The sequence below is a fragment of the Tiliqua scincoides genome, chromosome 14 (assembly GCF_035046505.1).
Source record: "Tiliqua scincoides isolate rTilSci1 chromosome 14, rTilSci1.hap2, whole genome shotgun sequence".
In the NCBI taxonomy this organism is placed as follows: domain Eukaryota; kingdom Metazoa; phylum Chordata; class Lepidosauria; order Squamata; family Scincidae; genus Tiliqua; species Tiliqua scincoides.
Window position 1 is genome coordinate 5,286,679 of NC_089834.1, and position 23,527 is coordinate 5,310,205.

The 23,527-nt window shown below is 45.5% G+C and overlaps 1 protein-coding gene across 16 annotated transcripts in view; it reads left to right on the forward strand.

The window, feature by feature from the left end:
- Positions 1-23,527, forward strand: part of FBRSL1 (fibrosin like 1) — an 863,567-nt gene that overhangs the window by 387,747 nt on the left and 452,293 nt on the right. For all 16 annotated transcript variants that reach the window (XM_066609681.1, XM_066609673.1, XM_066609675.1 and 13 more), the window contains exon 4: positions 1,609-1,644. In XM_066609681.1, coding sequence (XP_066465778.1) covers positions 1,609-1,644 — 36 coding nt within the window. The remainder of the gene's footprint in view (positions 1-1,608; positions 1,645-23,527) is intronic.

Consider the following 23,527-nt stretch of genomic DNA (forward strand, 5'->3'; position numbering starts at 1 on the left):
GGTTGGTGCAGTGCTATTGCTGCTGCAGGGTTTTTGCATGTTAAGCTGTGCCTGGGTATATCTCTGTCACCCGGATACGATAATTGGGTTCAGTTATTTGCATGTTTCCATTCAAAGTCTTTATATACATGTTCAGTATATAAGGATTGCTGATCTGTAGAAATGAAGCCAGATACAATCTTTTTGTTTCTTGTGTTCTGTACCTGGTTATAGCATAACACAGCATTTCTCAAACTGTGGGTTGGGACCCACTAGGTGTGTCACAAGCCAATTTCAGGTGGGTCATATAGCACCTTGCTCAGCCGCCGCTGAAAATACAGCTGCTGGGAAGGGTGTGCTGTGGGGTTGGAGAAGGATCCAAATCTTCCTTCTTCTTTGACTTCCAAGCTGGAATATTTGAATTTCAAGTTATGCAAAATAACAGCACGAGAGCACTATATAATGGGACCTTTGGCTGATTACAGCATAGGTTTGAAGTCTGAATTGATGACATCACTTCCAGTCACATCACTTCCAGGTTGATGACATCACTTCTACCGGGTCCCGACAGGTTGTCATTCTAAAAAGTGGGTCTTGGTGTTAAAATGTTTAAGAACCGCTGGCATAACGTGCAAATGGCCTCAGTACTACTAGTACTACTAGATGGCCACATCTGGACATCCTGAGGGTCTGATGTGAGGAGGCAGATAAATGGGAGAAAGTAATACCTACTTTGCACAGTCTAAACTGGTTACCAGTTTGCTTCTGGGCCCAATTCAAAGGGCTGGTCTTGACCTTTTAATGAACCAGGAACACACTCTCCAGTATCAGCCTGTCTGGCCTCTGAGATCAGGGTTGGTGATCCTGCTCTCTGGTGAATCATTGACAAAGACCTGGCCAGTGGGTGGAAATGATGGGGTTTTTCTGGTGGCCCCACTATTGGGGAACTCGTTCCCAGATTGCAAATTCCCTCATAAAGAGAACTGACTGTACTTATGGTTGTTTGCTTGATGCATCCATATCTCTCTTCCAAGTAGATCTACCTAGAAAGTCTTTCCGTGTGCGTGTGTGTGTGTGTGTGTGTGTGTGTGTGTGTGTGAAAGAGAGAGAGAGAGAGAGAGAGAGAGAGAGAGAGAGAGAGAGAGATTTGAGGCAAGGAGGAGGGATTGACAGTGGCACATCTGTCTCGATAGAACTATTTGGGAAGTGGAACTTGGCTATTGCATGGAAAGGGGACGCTCACAAGGTGGTGTCTTTTGTTTGTGTTGTACTTTCACTGTGTGACACAGGGCCGGCCCATCAGTGAGGCTGCCTAAGATGCTTGTCTGAGGCAGCAGATTGGCATGGAGCTCCCACTTGCTTCCTAGTGCTGCTCCTCTTCACTCTATGGATTGGAAAAGGAGTGTGTTGGAGAAGAGCCTTGTGGGCTAGAACTAGAAATGCTAGTTTCTTGCAAAGTCTGCTCTTTTCCACACTTCTGCTCCACCCCCTCTTCCTTTTCCATTCCAGCAGGAGGGGGACACATTTGGGACACCGCCTCAGAAGCAAGGAGGTCTTGGGCCGGCTCTTGTGTGGCATGATACATCCTTTCCTTAAGTACTGACCCTGGCATTTCATTTCTTCCCACAGAGTTCTGCTCAATCGCTTTCGGGGAAAGGTTATTCGGTAAGTCCCTTTATGGCTAATCCTTCCATTTTGCTTCGGTTGCTGTTTGGTTGTGGAGGTTGACATTGCTTGTTGCATGTTCTCAAACACTGAGGGGGATACAGACCTTGAAAAAGAAATGTTGTTGATTGTATAGATACACAATTGTGTGTCTAAGCTACCTTACGATGTGAGATGTCATTTAAAAGTTTATTTTCTGAACTTCTCAGCTTTGCTTTCTTTCTTGTTTTCCTGTTTAACAAATCCAAAGATCCATAGTGTAAAACAAACCGTTTGACTTCGGTTGAGCAAGATCAAATTGGTCCTTTTCTCATCCCATATTTTATCATGTGTCATACAAGTGGAAGATTGTGCGCTTACTTTATTGTAATAGTGGCCTGTATACAATATTACCAGCTCCAAACATGGAAGTGAGAAAAGCAAACAGGTATACCAATTGTTTCCTTGTATGCTAATCTATTTAATCAGGACTGGGTCCTTTATAAGGAAGGTTGCCCTGGAATTTGTCTTAGTGTATGGAGGCAATTTTGGAAATTTATTTTATTTATTTTTCACATTTTTATACCACCCTTCCTCCAAAGAGCTCAGGGTGGTGTACGTAGCTGCTCCCGGCCTTTTGTCCTCACAACAACCCTGAGATAAAGTGACTGGTCCAAGGTCACCAAGGAAACTTCATGGCTGAGGAGGGATTTGAACCTGGATCTTCCAGGTCTAAGTCCACCTCCCAAACCACTACACCACCCTGGCTCTTGTTACCTGGAAAGTAACAGCTGTGCAGTAGTCAGCTATGTCAGCAATGGTCTTACTCCAAAGACATTCAGGCATTTAGACTGCAACTTTCCAAGAATTAAAGACTATGCAGCCTAGTCACATTCACAAACGTTTTGTTTTGTTCTGTCTGATAGCTTCTCAGTTGCCAAAATAAAACTTAAAACTGTGGTTTGTGTGCGCATGAAAGATGGATAGGTCTTCAGGCAGATCTTCGGGTTGTCAGTGGGTGCAAATTTTTGTGAATAGATATTGAGAACATTATACTATTCTATGAGTCTGACTTACAATAAATAATGAAAATGCCCTCCATCCGGAAAACTGGTTCCAAGCCAGTTTGGCTCCGTTTTGCTCCCCCCGCCGGGAATGCCCGCTTCGCTGAACCACCCTGCCGAACTGAGTGCTCCGCCCCCCTCCAGCTACGCCACTGCAGTCAAACTTAGGACCATACTCAGAAGAGTTCCAATGGCACTACAGGTCCTGATTGGGTTGCTACCCTCCTTAATGCATTTCTGCCCAGCCCACATGTGTACACATTTGATCCCTGTTGCGTATATGCAACGTTGGGCAGAAATGGCGTAAGGGGATAGTGTCCCCAAAGAAGGCTGGGATCCAGTGATCTGGATGCTGTGTGTGCTGATGACTTTGTTCTGGAGGAGTGGAATGTTTTCAGCTGCTGGCTTGAAGGCTTCTTTGGATGCTCAGATGAAGTTGGAACTTCCACTTTTGCTTCCTTGTTTCAAACATACCAGCTGGGTGATTTTTCGAAAGGGGAAACCAAGCAGAACTGAGCAAAGAAATCCAAAGTTGACTGCCAAATAGCATCAGACAAGTCCTATCTTCTTTGAGTACTTTCACTGAAGCTTTAAATTAAGTTCCCTGCCAGACTTCGAGAGAGAAGAACGCTTAATCCCTTTTAGCATTTCTAATTGACAGTAGTTAACCTTTGTTGCAAAGGCTGTCACTGGTGAAGCTTTTTGTATTTTCCAACTCGGGGCACATATTTCATTTTGCCAGTGTGTTCAAATGTGTGTACACAGGATGTTGTGCCAGGGCCGTCAGGCACCCTCTCGCAACGGGTGCTTTTAAAGATTTTTTTGTTTAAAAGTGAACTTTGGAACCTGTATCAATTTGCGGCTCACAGGAATTTTGAAATCATAATGTGTGTTCCGTGTGTCAGGTAAGCAGTCAAGCTTATCTCCTTCGAGTGAAACTTTTATTTATTTATTCTGCCCACCTCCCCTGCTCCAGCACCAAATGTCAACAGTATGCAAAGCAGAGCAATTGAGGTTGGTTTCTGTAATTGAATGACAGTATCCATCTGAAATGTAAACGCTTTGGGACTTGCAGCAAGAACAGTGGAAGGAAGGAGCAGCAAGCAGTTACCAGCTGCTCCACTTCCACATGTAAAACATACTGCTCTCAGTCAGGAGTCATTGACAAACTTATTCCACTCTTTCTTTGGAACACATGGCATCTACTGTACTTGCTGTTGTCTTCTTCCTTTGCAACACTGCTTTCTGAGCGGGGTAGGGGCATTCTGAGCAGGGAAAGGGGTGACTTCCTGTCTTGCTTTCTCTCTCTTGTTTATGGCCATTTCTTTTAGGCCAGAGTTTCCTAACCTGGGCAGCGTGACCACCCATTCCCAACCTTCGTTTGGGATGCTGCCCCTTTAAGGAGGATAGTGACCCAGTTGGGGACCTATACATGTACACAGTACAGCACTTTCAGGTCCCACTGCTTCTGCTGCTTGCACATGTACACTCTTGCTCAGTCCTAGCATGGTCAGTTAGTTGGTGTGTGCCTGTGCCCTTTGTCATCCTTTGTTAGGGTTGTTCTTTTCCCTCACATGCAGCATTCGAACCAGGGGACATCCACTAAAACTGAGAGTTGGGAAAGTTAGAACAAACAAAGGAAAATATTTCTTTACCCAGCATGTAATTAGTCTGTGGAACACCTTGCCACAGGATGTGATGATGCTGTTTGGGTGCCTTGAAAAGGGATTGGACAGATTTCTAGAAGAAAAGTTCATCAAAGGTTACAAACTGTGATTGGTATGTGCAACCTCCTGGTTTTAGAAGTAGGCTACCTCAGAATGCCATATCAAGGGAGTGGCACCAGGATGCAGGTCTCTTGTTGTCTTGTGTGCTCCCAGAGGCATCTGGTGGGCCACTGGGAGATACAGGAAGCTGGACTAGATGGGCCTTTGACCTGATCCAGCAGGTTCCTCTGATGTTCTTTTGTCCATGCATGTGCATGATTCTGATGCTGTGTCTGTGAGTATGCTACATTTGTTGGAGGAAATCTTAAAAAGTGGTTTCCTCTTTTGGGGGGAAGCAGAGTAGCTTCAGCAGCAGACCCCCCCCCCTTTTGCTGGGAATCAACCCCAGGGAAGCTCCCATACCTGTCTGACTGCTAATCAAGAAAGATAAACTACAACGGCTGATTGAAGTTGCAAACGAAAGTCATTTACTCACGGTTCCATAGAAGCATGTTTACAGCATCTGATTATGATCAGAGGTTGCACTAAAGATAACAAGGCCATAAAGCTGCCTCGTCCTGCATGCCATGTGGTCAAGATGGCGTCACCAGCAGAGCCCTGCTGAGTTCCATCCCAACAGGTCAGTGGTCAGTGTGGAAAAAGAAAAAAGAGAGCGGAGAAGAAGGGAAGGTTATAGTGTCTGGGCCACACCCCCCACAAAGGTCACAGAAGAGGACAGGTAATAAAGAGTAGAGTCACTGGGCCATGGCTTGACCCCTCTGGACAGCATCCTGCCATCTCTGGACAGCAGACGGAGTTGCTCCAAACTCCAACAACATTGGGGTTGGCAGTGGCAGCATCCAGCTGGGTGCACACGAGGGAAGTCTGGGGGTCAGATTTTTAGCCATAATGGGGAGTAGGTTCTTGTGGGCAGGATCTGGCCCCTTGCAATGCTTTGCCCACCTCTATAGAGACAGAAAGATCAATAGATAGATACACATGAAGGCATGGATGAACAGACTAGGAGAGTTGCACACATGCATTTGTGTGTTATGCTTATACATTTGTGTCATGCTTATAAATGACTCATATTGTTAAGTTTTGTATCTCAAGGCTCTGTTTGCAAAAGGGAGGGCAAAAAACCTGCTTGCAACTTCAGTGCCTTAATGGGAAAAGGCCAAAGGCTGTGGTTCTATTCCAGTGCTAATGAATCATTGGATAGGCAGTTTATCTGCCTTTTTGAGAAGTTTCCTTTTGATCTGCTGAACAAATGAGCATGTAGAAATACTTGATGGCTTATCTGAAAACCTTTGGATCTCCCAAGATCTGTCATTTCTCCATGGCTGGGCCTTGCTGAGGTTGACTAATAATTAGGCCATGATTTTCTCAAACTGAGCCAGGGTTACTTTGCTCCTTCAAGAGAAAGGATTGAATAGAATTGAATCATGTGGAAAGGGGAGTTTCAGGGGTCCCTAACCTTCTCTGAAGGACACCCCCTCCTTTACCTTTCCCCCACCATCTGCTCCTGTTTACTTCCCCCTCCAACGTTTTCCCTCATCCCAATTTCCAGCTGGTGAAATGGGGTTTTCAAGTAAGATTGGGACCTCTCCCCGAAAATCTGGAGACCCAGTCAGCGAAGAGACAATATCAAGCTATTTATTTAAAATATTTATATAGCTAGGTGGCTCAATGGTCTAACTTAGGGTGCAATCCTAACCCCTTGGTTGGCAACCTTCAGTCTTGAAAGACTACGGTATAAGCCTACAGCACCCGGTATTCCCAGGTGGTCTCCCATCCAAGTACTAACCAGGCCTGACCCTGCTTAGCTTCCGAGACCATGGTATAAGCCTACAGCACCCGGTATTCCCAGGCGGTCTCCCATCCAAGTACTAACCAGGCCTGACCCTGCTTAGCTTCCGAGATCAGATCAGGCATGTGCAGAATGTCAGTGCTCTCCAGCACTGGGCCAATGGGGCATGTGCTGCATCCTGCAGTTGGGTGTCACTCACGGAGGCCTCCTCAAAGGAAGGGAGTGTTTGTTCCCTTACCTCAGAGCTGCATTGCCCTTATGTCAGTGCTGGAAAGTACTGACATAAGGGGTTAGGATTGCGCCTTTAGAAAAAAAAAAGTATCTTATTTGCAAATGAGAAGTCAAAGTTAATAGAAATTTGGAAAGATTCTGAGAATGAGAACCCAGTGAAAGTAAGGGCAGGGGGCACAAAAAGAACCGGTGAGGTTGGGAGATCATGAATTGCTTCTTCCCCACCTTGTCCTTCCTACCAGCTACTCAACAACTTTGTCTTTTCTTTCATTTGTGAGCTTATGGGTGTGTTAAGCAAAGCTTAAACTCATCAGGGCTTCATCTCAAAAGCACGCTGAATCTTTTATTTCACAATAAAAACATGTGTGTCTGAGCACATGAAGATGAGCAGCCTAATCCTGAACCCAGCACACCCAGGACTCCAGCAGCACTCAAAGGGTGACCAGTGGATCCTGTGAGCACTGTGGCTACTGCCAGAGTCTCCCTTGGGGTTTGTTCCCTTCCACCAGGCAGACAGCAGCTGGTGGCAATGGGTCCCCTCAGTTCTGTGCCTGTGTTTGAATGGGCGCAGTGTAGAGGCATCCTGTGTCGGGTCACCCGGCTTGCCGAGGGAGGGGTTCAGATGTGGAGGCAGCTGTGGACCCAATCCTCCCCTCCCTCTGCCCCATTCCACCCTCTCTCTGTCTCCTTCCCCATTCCGAAAACATTCGTCTCTGGCTGGTGCTGAGGGAGCACCAGCCAGCCATCCTCCTGGCGGTGAAGCATGGCGCCTGCTGCTGCTGGCCTGGCGCTGGTTCTCACTCCTCCCTCAGTACTGTGACTGTGCTTTATGGCAGGTTTGCGACACCAAAGTCATGCATACCACCAACTTCAGGATTGGGCTTTTATTTCCTTCCATGCTATGTATCCTCTCTCTGTCCAAATACCTAAGATGCTGGTGGATTGCTGGTGTCTGGAACTTCATCAGAGCCCAAACCTCTTTTCCTCCTCCTGCATTTGCCCCCATTAAACTGCCTTCTGTCTCATTGTGAGCCAGCTGTGGAGCTGACTCTTTGCCTCTGGAGTCCACCACTGGACTCGGACTCCAAATTTACCACCACTTGTAATGGAGCTACCGCCTTCCTTACCATGATGCTGCCAGGCCCTACTGCTGTTGAGCTGCACACAAAAATTCAGCTTCTGCAGGGAGAAGTCAGAGGTCCTGCTGCCTCTGGGGTTGTTCTTGTGATGTTTCAGAGGCCTTGTTTCCATTCAGGACCCAGTGTCGTATCAGTGTTGCTCTCAGTGATTCTCACCCTTTGGTTTTGCCAGATGGTTTATAAAGAAGTCCCTGCAAGAGGCACGAAGGGGGATTGAGTGCAGTGACATATATGGGACTGGTGACCACACTGCATAGAGCTGGGTACAAGGGTCACAATCATGATCTGCCTTGCCAGGGACCTTCAAATTGTGCTTCAGTTAAAGCCAGAGCAAGTCCAAGGTCTGTTGCTTTCCCCTCTTTCCCAGTGGCATCTGCTTCCCAGATTTGGGCATAGGAACTCTAATAATGTTGGGGGTCAAGTCATAAACATCATAGAGTTGGAAGGTTTTCTACACGATCATCTAGTCTGACCCCCTGCCTGTAGCAGGGAGTCCTTCTGCAGCATCACCAACAGGTGCCTGTTGAACCTCTGCTTGAAAATCTTCAACAAACCTTCATCACTCTGCCTTGGAGGCAAATTCCATTACAGTGAATTATCCTCTTGATGTTTATGATCAGGGCAACCAACTGTCCATTTCCCTTGAAATCAGCTTGAAATTACCACTTTTGCAAGGAGTTCCATAGACTAATTACATGGTATTCAAGGTGTTTCACTTTTGCTCAGCTCGGAACCCTGAAATCTCAGGTCTGTGTTCTGAATGAATTTGGCTGGTGTCACTTCAGACAGCAAAACTCAGGCACAAGGTCTTTTTGCAAACAACAGAATGGAAATGCAGTCATTTTGCTGCAGTTTCACAGTTCAGCTTATGCCCAGGCAAGCATGTGAACGTAGAGGCCTTCATCTCTTCAACAGTTGAGTGGCCAATCTGTGCCTGCCCCGCCTTCAGAGAAATGGAATGCTAAGGTGTTCATAGCGATGAAGAGATTATTCTCTATGGCTTTATATAAGCATGCGTGTGAGGAAATGTCATTTAAACGTTTGTCAATCAACAGGTGCCTCAAGAGGAGCTCAGACGCCTCCCCTTTTCCTGTGCCAGAAAATGTAATGCTTTGTAAGAACTCAAAATCACAGCCTTAGAAAGCGAACTCCGTTGTGTTTTATTTAAAAAAAAAAAATACTACTAGACATTAAGGTTGAACACATTAATTGATTAATTGTGTGACTGATTACTTAATTGCACATTAAAAATGTGGATTTTTTAAAAATGGCTTATAATGGGAGCTTTCAGTTCTGAGGGCACAGCTGTACACAGACATTTAATATTGCAATAATAGAGTCGGTCAACCACGTTATCTCTGGATGTCTGTTGGAACAAAAGCCTGCGGAAAGATGACGTATTTCTGTTTTATTTGGTCCCAATGTAGTGTGTGTGTGTGTGTGTGTGTGTGTGTGTGTGTGTAATGGAGTTGCAATAGTGCAATAGCAACAAGTAGAGCTGGCAGTCAAGTTATTCCCCATGTCGCTGCTAAAATAGCTGCTTTACTGTGGCTTCCTTAAACTTCCTACTAGTCCATCCAACCCCATCAAGTTTATTTCTTCTTTGTTTAGTTCATGGAAACCAACATCGCGAGTTAATTCATGTTTTCAAGACTTCAGTCTTGGAATGGCTTCCTTTGGAATAGTCCAGGACTGGTTCTGGCTGCAGAGCTGAAGAATGATGTACAGTGGGCACTCTATATCTGCAAATTTGGAACCCATGGATTTCATTCCAGTTGCAGCTTGGAGGCTTTCTGAAGCCCACAAAGGCCATAGACAGGTCTGAAATGTGCAAGAACACAGAGGCAGGCAGACTGTTCTTAGGTGGGTCGAAGAAGTTAGGGAAGGAAGCAAAAGCTATGGGGGAGATGGCAGTTTTACCCCCAGACTTGTAGACTTGTCATTGTAGACTCGTTGTAGTTTGTTAGGGCCAGAAAAACTTGGGATGTGTCTCTGTTTTTTGCGTTTTGCAAGCTGACCCATGGACTCTAAGCAACCACATAAAATGCATGACTTAAGCAATATAAACTTTATTTTATGCTTTCTTCTAAACAACCTCCCAATTTTCAATTAAGTGGAATTCTACTTTTAATTATGATCAAATGTCCCACAAATTGTCACTCAACCCCCAAAGCCCTGAATAAGTACCAAAAACAATGCAGTCCTCCCCACCCTAGATCTGGGTTTTTACATCAGTCTTGGAATCCAGCTGCAGCCACAGTGGACCCAGGTTCTGAGGGTTGTGTAGTTGCTCCCATCATAGATACACAATGAGCATCTCTGTCCTTGCCTCTATTTACAAGGCCTGTGCATAATTAGATGACATTGATGCAGATACACCCACAAGTTCTCATGCAAATGCAACCCCATTTGCCACTGTGGTTGTCTTTGAAGCTCTTCTAGTTGTGGCTGGCATATGACTAGGATCTGGTTTTATTTTATTTTATTTTTTTTAGCAACCTCATTTTAAGGAGAGGAGAGTGGAAAGGGGAAGAACAGAGAAGCAGCTCAACTGTGACCTTCCAGAAAGCTGCTACAACTTGACAAAATGCATCTTCCTAAAGGCTCCCACAATGCATTGATGAAGGTTGTTGCAGGTGTGTAGAGCTCTAGTTTAAATCCAACCTGAATTTACTAGCCTAGAAGGATTATGTTCTGCCAAATGCAGGCTATGAAGAATTTAAAGCACTGTTGCCTGGATGAAGGTGGGGGTTTCAAAAGACATCTATTGGTTCTCAAACTTTTTAGCACTGGGACCCACTTTTTAGAATGGCAGTCTGTCAGGATCCACTGGAAGTGATGTCATTAACCTGAAAGTGATGTCTTGGCCAGAAGTTACATCATCAAGCTGGAAAAATTTTTAACACCCCCATGACAAAATCAAATAAAATTAAGTAAATTAAAAGTTTAGAATAAGTATAAATTTAAAAAAAATTTAAAATAAAGTACAACCCTCCTAACCAATACGAACTGCTGCTGATCTATTAAATAAATAAATAAATTCCCAAAGCATCCCCAAAGCTGCAATCCTACACACACTTAACCCAGGAGTAAGCCCCATTTACTACCCTTGTTTAAAGCATAGACATAGTAGCCTGTCAAAGTACAGCCCTTTCACATTTCCCCAAATGTAGTCACAAACCATGGTAGCATCAAGTCTAGCACATTAAAAATAAAATATGCATTGAAATGAATGGGGACCCACCGGTAATTGGCTTGCGACCCACCTAGTGGGTCCCGACACACAGTTTGAGAAGTGCTGCTCTGATCCATGAAAGCCCCCATCTGTTTTTCTTCCAGTGCAAGTTTTCCAGGGATACACTTCTTTTTTTTGTAGGACTGTGTGAAGGACGGAGACTGTATGAAGAGACAAGAGATGAAGCTGAAATACTTGCAGAGAGAGGAGACAGCTGTGTTGTGTAACTTATTCACAGTATGCCCTTCTGTGCAGAGTAGCCAGCTCACTCCTAGTTGGGAGTTAGGAGTTAGGAGCTGGTTAGGAGTTAGGGAGCTGGTTTGCTATTGACAATTAATTTTCTTACACATTTGAATTGCATCCTTTGTCTGTGCAGCTTAAGTTATAGTTGAAAGCAAATTTCAAAAGAAGTGTAGTCGTCTTCATAATTCTCTCCTGCTTTAAACAAGCAGTTGTGATAAGAACTGAAATATTTGCCAATTGTGATAGCAACTTGCATTTAAATACATGCAAAAACACATACACTTAACTTACAGAAGCAGCTTTAAGTGTTGAAATCCTGCAGTTAGCCAAATTATATTCAAGAAGGTAGAAAAAATGACCTCTAGCCCAGGAATGTCACACACCTTTGATATTTAGGGCTGATGTTAGTATTCATGGCCCTTCTGAGGATCGGAAGTGACATCATTAAGCAGAAAGTGACATCATTAAGCAGATGATGGCCAGAAATAAGCACTTTGTTCTCCCAGAGAAACTCATTAGTTGCAAATGACAGAAGAGAAAATGTGTAAATCTTGTTCACATTTTCAAGATATTGTGAGAGCCCAATTATCAAGGTAGGGGAGCCCAGTTATAACAGGGTCTGGATAAATTGCTTCTGGGGGCCACAGTCGGCCCGTGGGCCTTATGTTTGGCACTCCAGCAATAGCCAGAATTAGAATAATTGACAATAATGATGTAAAATGGAGCAGTTGAAATCCTACACAATGTGAGTGGAGCTCTCTCATACCCCCTCCCATATTTTACTTTTGTGGATAGTGTTTTATAAATAGGAAACAGTTTTGACAGATGGGGTGGGAACAGGGTTAACTGTTGGGAGTCTGTTCATGTGACTATAGAGGTCGAGTCTCATTATTCTCCTGGGTTCCGTTCTAAGCATTCACGTGAATGGCAAAAAACGCACTATAGCAAATCAATTTAAAAAACAAAGTTTCTTTGCTCAGGTGATTTAAAAACAGCCTTGCTGACCTTTGCTATGTAAGATAAGAGTCCTTAAGAAGACAATCCATCAATCAGTCCTCCAAGCTGGCTTAGAAAGGTGCTTCACTCAGCCCCTCCCTTCACCAATGCAAAGTGATCACCTTTCTTTCACGTGCTCAGAGGGAAGGGAGGGGTTGCCTGGAGAGAGAAGGATTGATGGTTTGTCAGCCAGCTGCCCCCCCTCTCATTAAGGAGGCTATTGTTCAGTTTTTTAAACTGAATTTTAAAGGGGTGCATTTTCCCCTTCTCCAGGGATCAGCACATTCCTTCTCATTTGCAGTGGCCATTCTTGTTGAGTCAAAACAGTGTATAAAAAATCTGTGTATGAATAGGCTGGATCTGTACATGGTAATGGAGGTAACTTTAAATCAAAAGAGAGAAGTAAAAGACTGTCAGCCTGGGAAAATAAAAAGGGCAGTGGTCAACAACCAGAAAAAAAAAAGAATTTTCCTTTAAGTGCAGTATAACTGAGGCAGAAGAGAGGCAAGACTTTATCTCCTTTAAACAGGTGTGGGGATCAGCGCTGTGGTTGAGACCACTGACTCTCAGTTAAACTGAAACAGCCCATCTTTACCCATCCTGATCTACTCTAGTGGTTTAGGTCTTTATGATTGCCATCTTTTCTCTGGGTTAGCAAAAAGGGGGGGGGTATTTGATAAGAGAAACAAATTTTAAAAGAAAATGGAGAAGACCAAAAAGCAAGAAAATATGGCTGCCTCCTGCCATGCTAAGTTCCTCTGAGGATCCCCTGTGGCATGCAGGGCAACAAACAACCTGCAGCTGCCTTTGTGTTGTCCACAGTAAAGAAACCAGGCAGCGACAACCTTTTGCCTGGGTGGTCATAGCTCATGTTGACAACAGAGGACTTTGGACAGCAGGAAATAACAGGGACACACAAAGCCTCGAGGAAACCCCACCTTAGTGTGCTTTAGAGGCCACAGAAGATTGCCCTGTTGGCTTGCTGAGTAAGGAGGGATTTCTCTGCTTCCTATAAGGCTTTTGTTTAGAAGAGAGCAGGGGGGATTCAGGCAAGAGGAGGCAAGACAAGCAAGGCTCAAAAGCATAGCCATTGAACTGAGTCCGCAGTGATTTCAAGCAGACCTTTGCATGCATTATGTTCAGTAGTGCTTCCTCCCAGATCAGTATGTTTAAGATTGCAGCCTGTGGATGTTTGGAGAGAATGTGCTGCCAAATTTCAAACCAGGTAGCTTGCGACCAGGGCTTGAAGAAGCAAGTTGTTAGCAGCAGGTAGCAAGTTCAGTCAACTACTAGAGAAACATGCTTTTTCATGTGCCTTGTGGGCTGCTTGACACACCTTGGAGACAAGATGGTCTGTGACAAATAAGTGTCACAGATTAAGTCTGGAGGGCCATCTGGATCACTAGGGTCTCTAGAAAACTTTGCAGAAGTTTATTTTGAGGAAGAGTTGAACTCGTCTTGATAAACAGAATGGAGATTGTGTGAACAGAAGGAATAGCATGGGAGAAGAGGCAGCGTAGAGCAATAGAGGATTTGCATGTCATAGAACAATTCAGTTGGGGCAGTTGTTCCCAAATTCCCAAAGCTGTTCTTCCTATCTTGGGGCATCTGGTCGACCAAATCCCTGTGGAATGTGGTTTTGTTTAATTAGTTCGGCAGGTGTCAATCCACCCATTTTCTATCATGTTCCTGCCAAGATAGAAAATAAGAGGTGAATAATCTGAAATGGATCAGGGTTGGGTTTCCAGGTGGGAGAGTGGAGGAGGCCACAGGGAACTGAACCAATCTCTTTCAGCCTGGTGATAAAGTCAGCAAATAACTGCGGCCATACCTCCTACGATAATATCCTTCATCAGGGCGTAAGGACAGATTGATATGGATAGAGCAGGTGGAGATCTCATCAGTGCCACAGTTGGAACTACTCCTTTGTTGCTTCATGTTCACTGTTGTTTTGTAACAAGCTGTTGTTCTGTTCCTCGGTCTTCATAAGTTTTTCAACACTTGTTTAGCACACCCCCACCTTCAAAAAAGAAGGTAAAAATTGTGTACAACACACTAAGGAGCAATTGAATTGGTGTGCAAGTATAAGAAAAACACCACCTTAAAGGGTTTAGCACACTGTTAGGGAAAACTGCAAACTGGGGCAAGATCAGAAGGGAGGAATAAGCTAATTTATTGCATGTTATGGGTTGAAGGTTGACAGGTGTTTAATGAGGTGTTTAGAACAGGTAACGTGTACAGGGTAAGGAGCTACATTTTCACAATGGCTTCAGAGGCTGCCTTGCACTTCTGTGGCAGGAAACTGGCTAAACCCAGCTTTTGTGTGTGTCTGCCTGTAAATACACAGTTGCTGGTCTGGGCCATCAAATGACCTCGAATGCAACCGGAAGGTGCTTCTGGTCGTGTCGTGAGGCTCTCTAGTGTGATTCCAGCACCTGTACTGAGTTAAAACCATGGGAGCTGAACCCCTGGATAAAGAGGCCCTACCTGTATGTGAACTCATCAAAAACATCAAATGAAGCCTCAGCTTTCTCATGAGGAAGTCATGGCATCAGGAAGCTGCTTGAATAAGCATATAAGGTGGCGATGCAATACCCACAAAACTAGAGCCCATCAAGCAAAACGGATGCAGTTTTTGGATTCAGCACCTCAAAAATATCTTAAGGGCGCAATCCTAACTGTGCCCTAGGCCGGCCCGGCCTGAGAGGGTCGCAAACATGCCATAAAGCATGTTTGCACCTCCTTGGGAGGAAGCCAGGCCGGCGCTCTGAGAAGCGCTGGCCTGCGGAGGCTGACGGAAGCCTCTGCGCCAGCTTCCCCCCAGCTCCTTGCATCGGCTTGGATGAGCTCATGCAAAGATGAAAGGTAGGCATGGGGGTGGCAGGGAGGAGGAGGGAGGGAGGCATTCTTGGGCGGGGGGAGGAAGAGCGATGGGCAGCCCCGGCGGTGGGTGGGGAGCGGGAAGCAGGGCTGGGATCTGGCAGTCATGCCGGATCTGAACCCCCATTCCCGGGGAGAACGAAGCAGCTTCAGGCCACTCAGCTCTCCTCAGACTTGTGCCACCTTAGGAGGTGGCGCAAGTCCGAGGAGACCCATAGGTCTGATGAAGCTCATCCAGGTATCTTCAGAAAGATCTGCCCCACTTAATAATTGTAGATATTCTGCCTGCGAGCATGTTCACTATCAGGGCTAATCATACAATAAATCACTTCTTGGTTTTGTGGCAGGGAGGAAATTCTTTAGTCAGTGCCCTGCAAAACTGGAAAGAAGAGGCAGGGCATCTGATCTCGTGCTTTGGCTTGAGGGTAGCAGTTTGAATCAACAACACAGGTGCACTTTCTCCTCCCCCCTGTTAACCGCTTAATGGTGAAATGACTCATGTTTACATTGCAGTGCTCGAAGGGGTTTCCAAACTGTGAACTGTGGCTCCCCAGGGAGTTGTGGAAACCAGCCAGGGGAGCTGTGGAATCCTTGCGAAAAACCCACCACCCTCTACAGTTTGTAGCCCTAATGGGGAGCCGCCAGGTTGGCAATGCTGACATTCATCCATGTTTGACTTGCATCCATGCTCAGGTCCCTAGCCAGACAAAAGTGCAAGGGATGGCTGCAGTTGAAAGTGAGCGCTTTAAACACACCCACACACACTCACCCCTACCTTTCAGCTGTGCCAGATTGATTTCAGGATGGAGTTTCTGCCCCCAGTGCCCTGCTTCCCTGTGACTGCCTTGACTTGTGATCACAGGTCGCTGCTCCTCCTCCTCCAGCTGTGTGTGTCTTTCAGGCAGTCTGTGGGCCAAGGATTAAGAGCCCTGTGGTTTTCCTAAGCATTCATCATGCTTGACTGAATCTTTGTTTTTCTTTTAGTTCTTTGCCTGGGATTGTTTCATTGCTTCATAAAGCCCAATTTTGCAGTTCTGCCTCTTGGCCCAGAAACAAACGCTCCAAGCTGCGTGAAGTTGGTCCCACGGCTTTCTGGTTCATCCCCACTAAGGAGTGAAGGTGTTCGGGTTGATGGGAATTTACCTGCCCAGCAGTGGGTGGGACAGTAGCAGCGGCTTGAAACCTCAGGTTTCTTTTGGGACCTGAATTCTGTCTTCACTATCACTATGGATGCATGAAAGAAGACACAGAAGTCAAGGAAGCACTTGGGCAGGGGTGTCAAACATAAGGCCCAGAGGCTGAATGCACCCCCCAGAAGTGCTTTATCCAGCCCATGTGCCCCTTTCAGCAGTGCTGCTTCTGCTGAGGCTCTGGGCGGGAGAGATGGAAGGAGGCCTCAGGAATACTGTGGAGGGAGGGGTAGACCAAGAGGGGTGAGAGAGGGTGACACTCTGCTGAGATGCTGGGAGAGCCCAAATACCATGTGGGCTGCCCTTTCAGCAGCAGCACTTCTGCAGAGGTGTCACTTTGCAGAGCATCACTTACCTGACCCTGCTTAATGACATCACTTCCAACCCTCAGCAGGCACCGTGGATGCTGTTCGACCCACTCTATGAGTTTGACACCCCTGCAAGTTTGATACCCCTGCATTTGGGTGTCATTCTTCTAAAATCCAAGCACTGCAGGAACCAAAACATTCCCCATGGAGGAAGATGCTGCTGAGCCTTTTGTTCCTACTTGCCTTTCCTCTCTTGCTAAGCTTGTAAAGTACAGTTACGAGGGGTGGAGACCATCCAGTCACCTTACACGGGCGATCAATTTGCAAATTACCCAGCATTCTGCACCCAGAACAATTAACCTAGCTGGGAATCCAGGCTGCATGTTAGATCATCGTTTATCTCTGCCGGCGGCTCCTCCCAGAACATTTTCATCTGATCTTGAAACGGTTGTCTCCATCGTTTTGTCTCATGTTTTCCAGTTGGAATTTAAGGGTCGGGGAAGGGGGAGACTGAATTGTTAGGTGTGGTTCTCCCCTCCTCACTAAAATAAGCTGATTAGATGGGAATAAAAGTGAGGAAAGTTGCAAGAGAGCAATTGTTGTGTACTGTTTATTTCTCCCGTTAAACCACCTGCTTTCCTTCTCTCTGTGCTCTCATTTAGGGCTTGTCGTTGATCTTTTGGTGGTGTCACCTGAAGTCAGAGGTCTGCCACCCAAATGGCATATGTTGTGACAACAGATGTAATAGTTTTACCCCATTCACAGCAGGCTCTTCACAGGAGGTGTCTTGGCAACTTGCCCTGTATGCAAACATATACGCAAGCTTTAGATAGGCTGCATGTCTTTTTAGAATATATGATGATGATGATGATGAGATTTTTGCACAGTCAGGTAGGTGTCATTGATTGGTTTGTTTTATCCAGACATTGAGTCCTTCCCAAGGACCTGGGATGCCTGGTTTTAGCCTATAAATACCGTCACAAAATGTAAGATGTAATAATATTGTTGTTCTTAACAGTATTTATATACCGCTTTTCAATGTAGTTCACAAAGCAGTTTTCAGGGAAAATCAAGTATCTAATGGCTCCCTGTCCCAAAAGGGTTCACAATCTAAAAACAACACCAGCAGATAGCCACTAGAAAAGACACTGCTTAAGTGAGGAGGACCAGTTACTCAGGATATGCATTTATCCTTTTACGGGTGCAATCCTAACCAGCATAGCTGTGCCAGTAGGGCATGTGCTGCATTCTGCAGTTGGGGGGCAGTCACGGAGGCCTCCTCAAAGTATGGCAATGTTTGTTCCCTTACCTCGAAGTTGCATTACCCTTATGTCTGTGCTGGATATTGGGTTAAGATTGCGCCCTGCTTCATTTTAAAATGATTCACAGACCCTTAGAAAACAGTTGCAGTTCTAGGGGGGGGAGGTGTATTGAGGTCACAGGTGCTAGCCAATAGGAACCCGTCACAGTTGACTTCCCCTTGGTACACTGGAAAGTTGCAGAAGCTTATGTTTTGCTCCTCAGAGGAAAAATGTGTATGTCAGAAACATGTGTGCGTGTTTTCAGGGCAGTGAAATAGCTTTCAAGCATCCCTTGTTTCTTCCACACTTAAAATGTTACACCTGCCTTTTTCGACTGACCACTTAATGCAATTTAGTTATGCCTTAATACCATGATGGACTTGCAGTCAGGGTGGTTGGAGAGGAGACTTTGCCCTCCTCTGTTTATGTGAGTAGGCATGGCCATTCTAAGCAGCACTGGGGTTTTTCACTGCAGAACAATCTTGCCACTCATGATCTGGAAGGGAGTTAATCTAGACAAATGAGGGTGGAGTGCAAGGGTGTCAACTACCATGTGCAACTCTCTTGTATCTGTGCTGCTGATGCGTCACTGTGTTGACCTGGAGCATATCTCAGATGAAAGGAGTTTTCAGAAACCGTTGCTTGTTTCTGGAGCACTTTCCAGTGCACATAATTCTTTGCAATGCGTATCTAATTTATTCTGACCTTGATTGTATGAGGTGGTGTAGGAAACTGAATAGGGTGGATAGAGGGATGTTCTTTTCCCTCTCACACAACCCCAGAACAAGGGAACAGCCACTAAAATTGAGTGTTGGGAGAGTGAGAACAAACAAAAGAAAAAATACTTCTTTACCCAGCAGATAATTAATCTGTGGAACTCCTTGCCGCAGGATGGGGTGATAGCGTCTGGCCTAGATGCCTTTCAAAGAGGATTGGACAGAATGATGGAGGAAAAGTTCATAGCAGGTTACAAGCCATGATGAGTATGTGTACCATCCTTGTTTTAGAAGCAGACTACCTACCTCAGAATGCCAGATGCAAGGAAGTGGCAACAGGAAGTGGCAACTCATGTTGTCTTGTGTGTTCCCTGAGGCATCTGGTGGGCCACTGTGAGATGCAGGAAGCTGGAGCAGGTGGGCCTTTGGCCTGATCCAGCAGGGCTCTTCTTATGTTCTTATGTTTTTAATGTTAAGGGGTATCATTAAGAGGGGGGTAGGCAGGGAAGGGGTTAGAGTGCGATGTTTGATCTTAGATTGGAGAAGGTGGGCTGAGCTCACTTAACAGGCATGGCAGTAGGAACATGGCACCCAGGGAAAGGGTTAAATCCATTCAAATTAGATGCTGTCCCATGCGCACAATATGACTGATGTTCACTTTTACAAAATCACAGGAGATCCCAATCCCGATCTTGTGCTTCGTGCAGATTGCTCCTAAGGCAGGTGTGCTCATATCAGATTACAGCTGGCATCAGCCTCTGCTGGACTGCGAGTGTTGCTGCTCTTTCAGGTGGTGTTAACCTGAAGTTTGAACGAAGGCAGCACTTAGGAACAGATGCTGTAGCTTTGAAGCTGTTTGCATCAAAATTAATGGGTTGGCGGCAAAATTGTTCATACATCCAATATTACAAATATGGTAATTGTGACATTTCGCTTTGTCTTCATAGCAGAATATGGACCCCCAACACATTAGGTGATAATATTGTGGTAATGAAGGAGGCAAGAGAATATTAATAATCTGATGTGATATACTGGATAATGCTGTATCTAGCCTTTGCTCAAATAACTTTAACTTTACAAGGTGTGTGTGTGTGCATGCACATTGGGGAGGGGGAAAACAAATGTAATCAGTCACTGAATACAGAAATGGTAAAGTCCAAGTACGTCCTTACATATGCAAGTATGTAAGTAGGATATATGTAAGTATGTCCTTACATATGTTAGTATGACTTATTTGGACTGGAGAACTTTGTAAAGGCCCAGTTTAGTGAGGTTACCCTGTACCTGCCCTGTGGTTTGCAACCATTCCATAACTGTGTCATGGCAAACTCTGGGAACCTGATAAACTATGGAACTCCCTGGGGCTCCTTGCTGAGGATAGGAGCTATGTGTTGCCCACTGAGGGCCCAATCCTATCCAACTTTCCAGCACTGAGGCAGTCACAGTGCAGCCACAAGGTCAGGGATCCAATGTTCCCTTACCTTGATGAGGCCTTCATGACTGTCCCTCCACAACAGGTTGCAGCACATGGCCTATTGGCACAGCTGCATCAGTGCTGGAAAGCTGGATAGGATTGGGCCCTAAGCTGCTTGCCTTGGCTGCCTCCATCCTGCTCTTTAGGGCCATGTTGCGCACTCTTTTCAAAAGCTGGACTTGTTGCAGTCAGCACACACTGACCCTTTCCAGTCGATGTCAGTCTTTTGAATTAGACTTGTGATTGCTTCTTCATCTGTCCAGGTCATTGTGTTTTGCTAGCAATCCCAAGACCAGGGGTGTCCAAACTTTTTGGCAGGAGCGCCACATCATCTCTCTGACACTGTGTTGGGAGCTAGGAAAAGAGAATTAATGTACGTTTAAAATTTAAATAAATTTACATTCATGAATATATTAGAAATGGAACTTATATGAATGAATGAAGGTCTCATGATAGCTCAAGGCCTATAAAAGACCTTGCACAAAGCAAGGCTGGCCTTTCCTTTGCTGCTGCTTCATAGACTTGAAACAGCAAGATGCGGAGGGAGCCCTTGGCCCACAGCTTGCATGAGAGGTCAAACAGTCGGTCCTCACTCTGAGAGTAGTTGTGTTGGGCCAGCGCAGGCTCCAGCAAGTCTGGGAGCAACTGGGAGTCCCCGAGAGCTGCAAATGCCCCCCAGGCCGGGGTTTAGGTACCCCTGCCCAAGACCAATTAACCCAGTGGATTTCAACTTTCCTGAAACTGGGATTTGCCCTGAATCCAAATATTCAACATGGGGTCCCAATTTAAAAAGGGAAAAAAAAAATGAAAGTATAGATAAGAAAGTATATTTTCTCCAAAAATCTGCTAATTCCTTCAACATGCTTTTGTCTGGGCTTTTCTTGCTGGATTTACATGTGCCCCACCCATGCATGATTTTGTACACTTGCCTCTTTCTGGCAATCAGCAGCAAGGCGAGACAGAGCACGTGTGATTATGTGGCAGCATCATTGATGAAACTCACCTGAAGTCCATCTGCAGCCAACTTGTAAATTATGGCCGATCGATGGAAAAAATTGAACTCATTGACTCGCTATGTAAAAAATAGAATAGTCACATGGATCAGCCACTCTTGTGAAACCGCAAAGCATTTTTTTCCTCTCTCTCAACCGAGGGAAAGCTCACAATGACACAGCGTCAGGATGCCGCCTCCACGTTGTGGTGAACAATCTCTCTCCGAAACAGACCACAGGGACGTGCATCACGTGAAGCCCTTTTAATCGAGTCTCTCTTCCTGCTAACATTTCCCCTCTGAGGTTGCATGTGACCGTGGGAGCAGTGAAACAGGAAGTTGTAATTTCAGGCTTCTCTGTTATCGGCATCTCATCTGCGGTTGATCCCCTGACACAGGTTGTGGCCAGTCTCTGGTTAGCAGAGGAGCGCTTTTGTGCTGATCTGGCTTCAGTTCCCACCTGCTTGATCAGTTAAGCGGTGCAGTGGCGTTGAGCTTCCTGGCCGACGTGTGGATTTCCACCGACAGCCAAGAAGCAGAGGTGCATCTGCGGGGCTTTGACAGGAATAGTTTTGGATATCGGCTGGTCACCCCAGAGGCTGATAAGATGATGTGAGTTTCTTCTGAGAAAGCATTTTTTAAAAACCAAAAAAAACCAGAAGCCATTGCTTTTAACTTCCTGGAGGTTTTGCAGTGTGGGATGGGAGATAAAGTGCTTATCTCATTTCCAGGAGAGCTTTGTTAATCTGTTCCAGCAAAACTGACCAAGTTTTTTGTGCTGTGGTACATTAAGATTTAACACACTTAGGTGCCAGAGGACCCGCCACTGGTTTTGCTTGCCCTGAACGGTGCAAAACTATTGAACTTAATTTGTTGAAAGGCTGTAGCAGCAGGGTGGAGCTCTCAGTGGGCCGGGCAGACCTCGTACGTTGTAATTTTGCAAATGAGCTGATGCCTTGATCTGTGAGGGCCTATTCCCCTTTTTGGCATCTCCGCTCAGCTGGGAATTGTTAGGATTTGTTACAGCAATGACAATCTATTTCTTCCCCTTCTTGGGATCATCACCCCACCTTCCCTGCTGTACCCATGTGAGGTCTGAATCCCAACAGGCTGGTGTTGTTCACTCACTTTTTTTGTAGAAGCTCAGTCTAGTGGGCTCTCTGCGTCCTTCATACTACGTTGTGATGTCCTATCGGATGCTTGGCTTTTCCTTGCCACCTGCAATGTACAGGCCTTCTGTTTCTCTCTCCTTTCACTTCATCAGGAGCTACATCAAGTATTTTGCAGGCAGGTGTAGCATGAGAACAGTTGGCCCTTGGCATCTGTGGGAGTTCTGTTCCTGTACCCCATGTGGATGCAGAAACCTGTGGATAACTCAATCCTTTCCTCTCCTAACCTTCTGACACGATTGGAAGCACCTTCCGGTTGTGTCCAGGAGGTCAGGTGGGGGCATTCTACCACAGGTTCGGAATGGTGAGTAAAATCTGTGGGTTCCAAACACATGGAAAAAAGGACCCGTCTGTATGAAGGGTCCACCAGCTGTGTGCCTGGTTAACTGGAATTAGATGCAAGTGCAAGTCCAGTATTATTAACCAAACCACTACATTAATCTTAATAGATTATTTCCTTCCAGCAATCACACTGACCTATGTCTTAAAAAAACAACCAAGAGAACAATTGGTTTAATCATATATGTAAAACAGGGAAGTTTGCTACTGCTGGGGGCCCGGTAGCATGTAAGAACTAAACTCAAAATGTCACAATTCTAAGTCTTGAACCAGATTTTGTGGATACCAGTTCAGCACTAGAATTGCTGAACTAAAATACCAGGCCCTTTCTGTTCTGTGACTTTTCCACCTGAGTCGGTATGTTCAGCAATCTCAGAGTCCCCTTTTGGGTTTTATTCTCCTTTTCATGATCTTCCAGTTCAGAGGATCTTCTTGTTGATCACCCAGTGGTAAGGCTGCAGTCTCCTATGTCAAGCTGGCTGGAAAAGGAACCTGGCTTGTTTATCACAGACAGGGCTAATTTAGCACAGATTGAAATACAGCAGGTACCTGCTTTTTTTTACCATTTTGTGGGATGCTGGGGCATTGTCTGTCTGTCAAAGAGCAGCCACAGGAAAGACTATACTGCACAACAGAACAACAGGAAACCACAACAACCAGGAAGATTTGTGGGCAACCTTTTCTTCCAGATTCCTCTGTGTTTCACCCCTCCTCAGCAGAAACTGCTCAGCACCCAAATTATGAAATCAATATTCTGGCTGAATTCAATCTCCTCTAGCTTACTCCAGAGAGCAGACTCTCTGTGCCCAGTAAACCTGAATGGAATGTTTTCTTACAATAGCTTCTTTTTTTTCAAAGTCCATTTACTCTGGAGTACGTTAGAGAAGAGAGAATTCTATCAGTATTGATTTCATAATTTGTGTTGAGCAGGTTCCCCGAAGGAAACACTGTTGTGTTCGAAACACTTTTGGAAAATACAGTCAGTTCTTTTTACATGTGAATGTGCTATCTGTGAATTCACTTATCCCCAAGGGGCAGAATTGCCGCCTATTTGTGCCTCTGTTCTTGTTATCCGCTATGCAGGGGCTGCAGGGACCTTCAGAATTGCACCT